Raw genomic sequence first — 10,619 nt, 5'->3', positions numbered from 1 at the left:
AAAAAAAAAAAAAAAAAAAAAAACTCGAAGAAGCCCCTTTCAATCACTCAAAGAGACGCTGCATTTATATTACATATGAAGGAGCTATTGGACAAGCATGCAACGATGAGGCGTGTATCTTAAGATTTGGAGAGCTCCACTAGTGACCTTATCAGATGGGTAGGAACTAGTTAAACCATTCGTCCCGTTACTTTTTTTTTTAATAGTTTAATAAAAAAGAAAAAGATTCTTCATATTAAGTTGAATCCCAAACAATCTTATAGTATCTTTGAACGTGGGATGAAGCAGCAAATGAAGCCAACTCCAAGGCATAGACGGTCAATCCTATACATTATCTTTGATGGGATTATCAAGTTGCATGCGGATCGGAAGACTACTCAATATATGGCCCAAGCCGACTTTATATTGTGACGTTCCAAGATCTCAAATGTTGCTTTTTTAGCAGATTCATAGTTGAGGACCATAACTTTGTCATTTTCCAAGTCCATCCTCAGATTTTCGCTACAACATCCCTCGATTAGTTCACACAAATGTTTAAAATTCTTTACTTTCACTCCGTTAACTTTTTTCACCTGTTCCCACCACAAATATATTTTATTTTTAGCGAAAACATAGCTATGTGTTTCTCAAGACAGATTAATAAATTAATAGTGTTTGGGATTCATGCATCCAAGTAAGTCTCATAGATAAATTACCCGTAAATCTTTGAAATCACCGTATCCTTGGTTAATGTCATCTGACATTACCTAAAATATATTAAAAAATATATATATATATATTATTTATTCGCTATACTTGCAATCTTGCATGCTCTCATTAAAGACAAAATCAAGAGACTGAAAAGAACTAGTAGCAAATAATATCTTAGTAGCTCAACTATATAATAATCCTCATTCTTTCCAGTAAACAAATATTCAAATTGGCATTGAGTTTGAAAACAAAATCAGTATTGTGGACAAAGAAAAAGCATACCTGAGAGATTATGACATGCTGCTCATCGGTAATTTTGTACTCATCATGTAATATACATGCACACATATAGCTCAAATCATCAATGTAGGATTTAGTAAGAGGCACAAAAACAAAACCACCGAATATGTAATAACTTGGAAGGTTATAATATTGTTGCACTGTAATGTGTGGTCTCACCTAACCATCATAATAAAACATATTTCAAAAACGTGAATCAACATATATAGCCAATAATTTGGAAAGAAGTGCATGAAATTTTGATAACAAATGAGGACTTAATTACCGGCTTTAGACTGATATTGTACTCATGCTCCTTTCCCTTCCTTAGAACCTTTATTAAGATTTTTTCATATGGTTTCTTCATAGAGACCAAATGATTGAAACTTATTCGTTCCTCATTTTGAAAAGGAACTGCATCAAACATACCCTCACTTTATAGGTAAACATCAAAAACATTTACGCGAAAAAATTAGATTTAGTTCCATTATTACCTTTCGCATCATTTCCTATTGGAACACCATCAATTGCGAGAATGATGTCATTCTTCTTCAGAATTTTGTGAGCCCCGGACGACGAATTTATTTTGTTTATAAGGGTTCCTGTTGTTTCAGGACTCATCTTAAAATGATTACGGATGTGATCATTTTCGAGAGATTGATATGATAGAACTAGTGAGCCAAAAACGGCGTTTTGGGAGCTTTCTTCTGCACTAGCTATGAAATGCCTAATTATTGGTGTTGGGATTACAAAACCGTGAGTCCTGAAAAAAAACGTCAGGATAAATAAATGCATGTGAAAACCAAAGAGCACCGAAGAAACAGTGGAAAATATGCAAAAGTTTAAGGTTGCACTTGCACCTCTTGATCACAAATGTACGCAAAACTAATATCCATGATTTAAGGTTTTAACTTACCCTATTCTTTTCTGACATTTAGTACTTTCAAATGCTATACCAAGGACTTTGTTTCCCGTAATAACAGGGCCACCACTATTTCCATGGTTGATAGTTCCATCAATTTGTATTGTCAGTAGTTTCGTGGAACTTTGAATGTATTTTGTAGTGTCAACTCCAGTTACAAAACCTTTTGCAACACATATCATGTCACCGGCTACATTTGAGCATATAAATATAGTAATGGAAGCATAATTAGAGAGTTTCATAAATTATCAAAAAAAAAAAAAAATCGATATATAGTTTAATAAACGTATTGAAGCATGATTATTTCTTAGATATTGGAACTCACAGCTAGGAATATAGAAGACCGATAGCACACACCTATCTCTCTTCTATTCTCATATTACTACTACTTATACGATAATTTGTATTGATAGCAGGTTGTTCACACTAACCGTATTTTATTTTTTCCACCTGCACTTGAGCACATTAGTTCTAGTTAGTAACCAAAGTTGAATAAATTAGTATCATTTAGCATAATTTTTATGTATATTGGAATACGAATTATAAGACCATAGGAAACTTGAGCAAACTTCTATGTCTCTTCTATTGCCACTCTTTAGGATAATTTGAAACATTGTCAAGAAAAATACCTTCTGGGTAACCAACAACATATACAATTTCATGGAGAGGCGGTACGTCTCCAAGCTCCAAGGGATTCATACCCTCCCAAAACTTGTCGCTATCGATCTCTAAGATAGCCAAATCACACTCATGTGAAATCTTTTTAACTTTTGCTTTGTATTTGATTTGAGAGTCAAGCCTTTTGACATGCACCGAAGTGTGATCATTCATTGGCTCCACCACATGAGCGTTTGTAAGAATTTTCTTTCCGGCGATTGCAAATCCTACAACATCAATTTCAAGCCAAAGGAACCCATTAATAATAAAAAAAAAAAAGATCTGAGCGTTGAGATAAGTATTTAGTCACATACCAGAGCCGCCCCATGATTCTTCTGTAAGAGTCTGCCAAGGTTTGACTTTGCTATACTCGGTAGAGTCAGTATAGACATCAACAACCGAGTCCAGCATCAATTCATCAAAGGGAGGACTTTCTTCTATTTTCTTCCACCATTCCCCATCCTCTGACATGGTATGGATCTTTCTTCCGCGAGTTAATGCAAACGGAAGAACAATACTACATGTCTCTCCTACTACTTCCGTGCTCCTCCTGCTGTATTGATCTTCTTTCCGCGTGTTAATGTACACGGAATACAAAGCGACCCGGCCAGAGTTTGTTACCGTCGGGAGTAGAGCCCTTGCGTAGCGGGACACCATACCAACACATGACCGCAAAAGCATATTGACTAAATTCATCTTAGAAAAAAATCGAATCTGTTTTATATCTCGTTGCTACAACTGTTTATTAGTAATTTTCCTTTTTTTCTTTGTAGGTAAAAATATTTCCATTTTTTGCATGAAAACTTTCCTTTTATCAATTAGTAGAGTAAAAAACTAGAGAAAACTGGTTTCCTTTGCTTCCAAGGGTTTATCTGGCGTCCCTTTTTCCCTAAGTCGTTTGACAATCTATTATTCTTCATGTCATTTTCTCTGTTCTCTCTCGGTGACAACTGACAAGGTGCATTAATGAGTTTTTGTTCATGATGAATTGCAACCACGACCATCTACATATCTCGCTGATAGTTGAGAAGGCGTTAATAAATTTATTTAATACAATATTCATAAGAAATAGTGATTTTTTTTTTTTTGATAGGAATGTGAATTTTCATATTAATGAAAAGTTAGAGGTTTACAAAAGAGCCACCTATAATGTTTGTAACCTTGCCAAAAAAAAAAACAAATAACAAGGGTTACAAAAAAACGTTGAGTGTCAATCAACTAAAAAGATTATCGAATCCAAAGTGCCATAAGTGTCCTGAAATGCTTCCGGGATTCTCTGGCGTCGATGGTGTTGCGGATCTCCGTCACAATCTCTTGGAAGACAGCAGTAGGAGAAATCGAAACCTGGTTATGGAGAATGTTGTTCCTAAGTTTCCAGAGGTGATACACCACAGCTTGACAAACAAGCTTCCGGAGGATTGATGGAGCTGAGTCCGATTTGATCTTTGTCCAGACGAGAAGTGATGGTCAGGTATGAAAAGCCAGTGGACGCAGCCGAAGATGAGACTGAACCCGCAACCACACTTGTTCACTGAACGGGCACTGTAAGAAGAGGTGGACATGAGACTCATCAGAGGTTGAACAGAGACAACAAGAGGTAGGGGTGGAAATGCCCCAGGCTTGGAGTCTATCACGGGTTGGCAGTCGATGTAGATATGCAACCCACATTGTGAAAGCGTGCTTCGGCGTGGCTCCTTTGAACCAGATCGATGATGACCATTCCTTGAGAGTGGATCTCTCTCGGATACAGTCCCAGGTCTTTGTTGTATGGAAGTTTGAGAGCTTTTGATCTTGAATGACCCACTTGTAGCAGTCAATACCAGCATCAGGCCTGAGTGAAGGTAACATGTCAAGGAAGGAGTGCAACTAACGCTCATGATCCGACCTTGGAGATGGCAAGTGCCAAATGTTGCCCGCGAACGCATCAGCCAGAGAGAGTTGGGAAGAAATCCCAAACCGAACAGGTCCGTCATTACCAGTCAGGTTTATTAACGGACCAAAACGGCACCAAGCATCATAATAGAAGCTAGAACACTCTCCATAACCCAGGTCACACTTGACGAACTAGTGGGCCATAGGTGAAGTGCTAACAGAGATTTCCAGTTCCATGAATCATTTGTAGAAGCCTTAATAGACCAGAAGCTTTTACCTTTGATGTGGTGGAAGTGATGCCAGGCAACCCAAAGGGATCCACTCCCTGAAATAAACAGCCAGACAAGCCTGAGACAGAGAGTGGAGTTCCAAGTACTCAGACGCCGCAATCCTAGCCTTCCCTCCTGCTTTGGATAGCAGATGTCAGACCATGCAACCTTTGCACCTTTGCTACGGTCTATCAAGCCAGACCAAAGGAATCTGCTGCATAGAGATTCAATCTTCTTGATACACGCCTTTGGTAAGATGAAGGTTGATAACCAAAAGTTGATTTGGCCATAAATGACAGATTTCAACAGTTGGAGCTGACCTGTGTAAGAAAGAGATCTAGTTGCCCAGGCATTAAACCACTTTGTTAGCTTGTCGATCAGGGATGAGTATTCAGATACTCTCAGCTTCCTACTCATCAGAGGGAGTCCCAAGTAACGGATAGGCAAGGAACCGTAGTGAATCCAAAGTTTGCGATGTCCAAGGATTCACTAGGCTCCAGACCCACTGTGAATAGTTTAATTTTTTCACAGTTCATACGAAGCCCCGACAAAGAAGCAAAAATATCCATATCATCACTAATTCCTTGAAGAGATGAAGAGGAGCCATCAAAGAACACCATCACGTCATCTGCAAACATAAGGTGGGTAATATCTAGCTCTTTGGTTTTTGGATGGTGCTGGATGAACCCCGCTGCAAAGCTTGACCTCATTAATCCATTGAAGACCTCCATGGCTATAACGAAGAGGTATGGAGAAATTGGGTCTCTTTGGCGAAGCCCCCTCGAACTTTTGAAATATCCAAAAGTAACACTATTGATAGATACGGAGAAGTTCGGAGTGGATATGCATTGTCTGATCCAAGATATGAATCGTTCAGGGAAATGAAGAGCTTGCATTGTGGCAATGATGAAGTCCCATTTCACCGAATCAAAAACTTTGCGGAGGTCAACTTTAAGCATTCCTCTAGGGCCAATATTCTTCCTACTGTATCCATTGACCAATTCCGAGGCTAAGAGCACATTCTCAGCAAGGAGGCGTCCGGGGAGGAAAGCTGACTGGGCATTAGAGATTACCAAGGGCAACAGAGCTTGTAGTCTGCCGACTATGAGCTTTGAGATCACTTTGTACACGGTGTTGCACAGGGAGATTGGTCTGAAGTTGGAGGTAGAAGCAGCATTTGGAATTTTTGGGATAAGTACTATTGTAGTAGTGTTCCATTGTTGCAGCATCTGACCAGATCGGAAGAATTCTCTAACTGCGTCAATGAGTTCAGGATCGATAATGTACCAACAGGACCTGAAAAACTCAGATGGATACCCGTCAGGCCCTGAGGCTTTGTTTATTGGAAGAGAGAAAACAACAGCCTTGATGTCTTCAGGAGAGAAGTCGCTTGTCAGCATGTCATGTTGAGCGGAGGAGCATCTGAAAATTAACAGACTTGGAATATCCGTCGGATCAAACTGAGGGGGATTCTCAGGACCGCCAAGCAGGGAAGAGAAGTAGCCGACACAGTGCTCCTTGATATTCTTCTGCGATTCGACTATGTTCCCATTATTATCAATCATGAAGTGAATATGGTTTATTGTCTGTCTAGCAGAAGTCATGCGGTGAAAGTAGGATGTGTTGAGATCACCCTCCTTTAACCAAGTAACTCGAGACCTCTCGCAGAAAAAAGACTCCTCAGCCTGAAGGAGTGTTTGCCACTTTTCATTCGCTATTCTTTCCAGATTCACAATAGAGGGATTAGGGTTAGTGAGAATCTGCTGCTGGAGAATAAGAACTTCGACATGAGCTTCTTTAACTCTTTTCTCTAGGTCCGAGTAGTTATCCCAACTGAATACTCAAATGCACTTCTTCAGATAGCTTTTTGGCCAACCGAAACATTGCAGAACCAACAAAACTTAAATTGTACCACTGATCCGCAATCAGAGGAATGAAGTTGGGATTAGACAGAAGAAAGTTGTGGAGCCTGAAAGCCTTTCGTTACCTCTGAATTGCAGGATTAAGCGTAATGCAGCAGGGCGAGTGGTCAGAGAAGCTTGGTTGATCAAACAGTCCGAAGGAAGTTAGAAACTTGAGATACCAATCTTCATTCACTAGGATTCTATCTAGCTTCTTAGCAATAGGATTTGCAGTTTGCTTATTCCACCAAGTAAATGAACAGCCTCGATAGGTGAGATCAACAAGCTCAGCGTTCAGCAGGCACTCTCGAAACAGCCTAGTGGGAAGGTCAACATTTGTATTTAGGGAGATTGAGGAGTTTGAGTGGTCTAGCGTTTGGTTGAAGTCACCAAGAACTGCCCAAGTTTTCCCAAAAACACGTGGATCTAAAGCCACATTACCTAACTCAGTCCAGAGAGATCTTCTAGATGACTCCTCATTTGATGCGTAGACAAAAGAGACAACTATTTCTGACTGATCATTCGGGAGAACCGCTATACAAGAGATCAGTTGGAGAGATTTGGAAATGATTGACACCTTGACACTAGGATGCCACATTACCCAGATCTTTCCTAGCTCAGAAAAAACCATAGTTGTCGTCAAAAAACCAGTTGGGCATAGTGGCATTTATAAACTTCTACTGCTTTACTTGTAATATGAACTCCCTAGGATGAAACTCTGATGGAGGCTGATGACAGGTAAGAGGCGACGTGAATTGATGGTGATGATGCACAAGTGGATTGCGAGTGACGGCAGGTGATGTTCGAGAGAGAAAAGCAATGATTCGATGGTGAGAAGTGTTAGATGGTTATATGGATTCGAAAATAAAGTGAAAAGTTTCTTCATCACAAAGTGTTTAGAAACTCGGAATCATGAACGCATTCACGAGTTCGGATTGAGAGAAGAAAGATTCAACAATACTTGTTACATAAAACTTCTTCGCTACCAAACAAGGAGGCGTCGCTTTTGGGTTTTATAATCAACCCTAGGGTTCGACACTCCAAACAACAGGAAGTTCAAAATAAAACAACAAGGCGTGTAAAGGAAATAAGAAAACAACGAAGCGTCTAGGTGATCTGTAGTAGTACAGAAGTCACTTGTATTAGTACAGAAGTCATGGTGACTTGTACATTATTCCCCATTGGTAATGACTTCTAGATAACTCGACGTAGTGATCCATTTGCCTCATTAAAAACCATACCGAGAAAACCCATTGGGACAAAACTCAGCTATGGGAAAAAGAGTACAAACTTCACACCTAAGTTATCTAGTTATCATTACCGGGTGAATTCTTCAGGGTGGATATGTTGAAGACTTGGATCCTCGGTAGATTGAATGACCCGTCAGCTATGAGTGCATGAGCTTCCTTGGCCATCTCCTTAGCTCTTGAACGAGTGATCCTTCCCACGATCTCCGGTTTCTCTGCAGCTTCTGTCTCCTTGCTGGCCACGATCATATCATCCTCCCCCTCTTCAAAAGGATTTGTCCTCAAGGCATCTCTGCAGCAAGTCAGAAACATTGAATGTTGAAGATATATTATACTTACCTTGAAGATCAATCTGGTAGGCGTTGTCGTTGATCTTCTTGATGACTTCAAATGGACCATCAGCTCGTGGTAGAAGCTTGCTTTTCCTCTCTTCTGGGAACCTATCCTTGCGTAGATGAATCCACACCAAGTCTCCTTCTTCGAAAACGATCTCCTTTCTGCCCTTGTTCGCATGTTTCTCGTACTGCTTGGTTCTTTTCTCTATGTTCTCCTTAGCTTTAGCATGTATCCTCCTGACCTGTTCAGCCTTTTCTTTGCCATCAAAGCTACACTTCACACTTAAAGGTAAAGGAATCAAGTCTAGAGGTGATTGTGGATTAAAACCATAAACAATTTCAAAAGGAGAGAATAGAGTAGCAGAATGCTTAGCGTGATTATATGCGAACTCTACGTGTGGTAAACATTCTTCGCATGACTTGAGATTGCTTTTCACTAAGGTCCTGAGGAGANCCTTAGCTCTTGAACGAGTGATCCTTCCCACGATCTCCGGTTTCTCTGCAGCTTCTGTCTCCTTGCTGGCCATGATCATATCATCCTCCACCTCTTCAAAAGGATTTGTCCTCAAATCGGGATCTGCATAATAAGGAAGCAAGTCAGAAACATTGAATGTTGAAGATATATTATACTTACCTTGAAGATCAATCTGGTAGGCGTTGTCGTTGATCTTCTTGATGACTTCAAATGGACCATCAGCTCGTGGTAGAAGCTTGCTTTTCCTCTCTTCTGGGAACCTATCCTTGCGTAGATGAATCCACACCAAGTCTCCTTCTTCGAAAACGATCTCCTTTCTGCCCTTGTTCGCATGTTTCTCGTACTGCTTGGTTCTTTTCTCTATGTTCTCCTTAGCTTTAGCATGTATCCTCCTGACCTGTTCAGCCTTTTCTTTGCCATCAAAGCTACACTTCACACTTAAAGGTAAAGGAATCAAGTCTAGAGGTGATTGTGGATTAAAACCATAAACAATTTCAAAAGGAGAGAATAGAGTAGCAGAATGCTTAGCGTGATTATATGCGAACTCTACGTGTGGTAAACATTCTTCCCATGACTTGAGATTGCTTTTCACTAAGGTCCTGAGGAGTGTAGATAGCGTCCTGTTCACCACTTCGGTTTGCCCATCTGTTTGCGGATGACATGTGGTTGAGAATGATAGCTTGGTTCCGAGTTTAGCCCATAGCGTTCTCCAGAAGTGTCCTAGAAACTTAGTATCTCGATCTGAAACGATTACTTGAGGTATTCCATGCAGACGTACTACTTCCCTGAAAAACAAGTTAGCTACAATAACAGCATCATCCGTCTTGTGACTGGCAATGAAGTGAGCCATTTTGCTAAACCTGTCAACCACAACGAAAATCGAATCTCTACCATTTCTGGTTCGAGGTAAGCCAAGAACAAAATCCATAGAAATATGAGTCCACGGTTGAGAAGGGATAGGGAGAGGAGTTTACAAGCCGTTGGGCTGTACTTTACCCTTGGCCATTTTGCAGATATGGCACCTAGAACAGACTTTCTCAACGTCTTTCTTCATTTGAGGCCAATAGAAGTGTTCTTGCAGTCCAAGTAGAGTCTTTGACACTCCGAAATGTCCAGCTAGTCCACCTCCGTGAGCTTCTCTAATCAACAGTTCCCTTATGGATCCTCTTGGTATGCACAATCGATCCTTATAAAATAGATATCCATCCTGCCTATAGTAGTTTTCAAAAGCAAACTTATGGCATTTGCCATAGCTCTCAGCAAAATCGATGTCAGTCTCATAAAGTTCTACTATTTTATCAAAACCTTCAAGCTTAGAAGACAAGGTAGAAACGAGAGTGTACCTCCTGGATAATGCATCTGCGACTACATTATCCTTACCTTTCTTGTATTTAACCGTGTAGGGAAAAGTCTCTATGAACTCCATCCATCTGGCATGTCCCTTGTTGAGCTTCTGTTGTCCTTTGAGATGCTTTAAGGACTCATGATCAGTATGAATAACGAACTCCTTTGGCCACAGGTAATGCTGCCACGTTTGAAGAGCCCGAACCAAGGCGTACAGCTCCTTGTCATATGTAGGATAGTTTAGCGTCGATCCTCCTAGCTTCTCACTGAAGTAAGCTACTGGCTTCCTATCCTGCATCAAAACAGCACCTATACCCACTCCGGAGGCATCACATTCAATCTCAAAAGTTTTCATAAAATCAGGAAGTAAGAGAATAGGGGCAGTGATAAGCTTCTCTTTTAAGGCTGAAAACGCCTTCTCTTGTGCTTCCTCCCATCTGAATCCTACATCCTTCTTGATAACTTCTGTAAGTGGCGCTGCAATAGCACTGAAGTCTTGGACAAATCGCCTGTAGAATCCTGCTAGTGCATGAAAGCTCCTGACTTCTGCCACGTTTTTGGGTGTTGGCCACTCCTTAATAGCCTTGACCTTCTCATCGTCCACTCTAACTCCTTCTGCACTGACAAC

General features: G+C 40.5%; 1 protein-coding gene across 1 annotated transcript; it reads right to left on the bottom strand.

The window, feature by feature from the left end:
• Window positions 378-3,229, bottom strand: LOC104709619 (putative protease Do-like 12, mitochondrial). Its single transcript, XM_010426200.2, has 9 exons — window positions 3,144-3,229; window positions 2,863-3,065; window positions 2,521-2,775; window positions 1,886-2,081; window positions 1,464-1,732; window positions 1,256-1,383; window positions 973-1,149; window positions 696-746; window positions 378-572 (listed from the first exon to the last, which is right to left on the bottom strand). Exons 1-9 carry the CDS (start codon window positions 3,227-3,229, stop codon window positions 378-380), a joined length of 1,560 nt encoding a protein of 519 aa, XP_010424502.2.

Source organism: Camelina sativa, chromosome 8, assembly GCF_000633955.1.
Source record: "Camelina sativa cultivar DH55 chromosome 8, Cs, whole genome shotgun sequence".
NCBI classification, from domain to species: Eukaryota; Viridiplantae; Streptophyta; class Magnoliopsida; order Brassicales; family Brassicaceae; genus Camelina; species Camelina sativa.
Note: the sequence above shows the minus strand (reverse complement) of the source record. Positions and strands in the feature narration are given on the sequence as shown.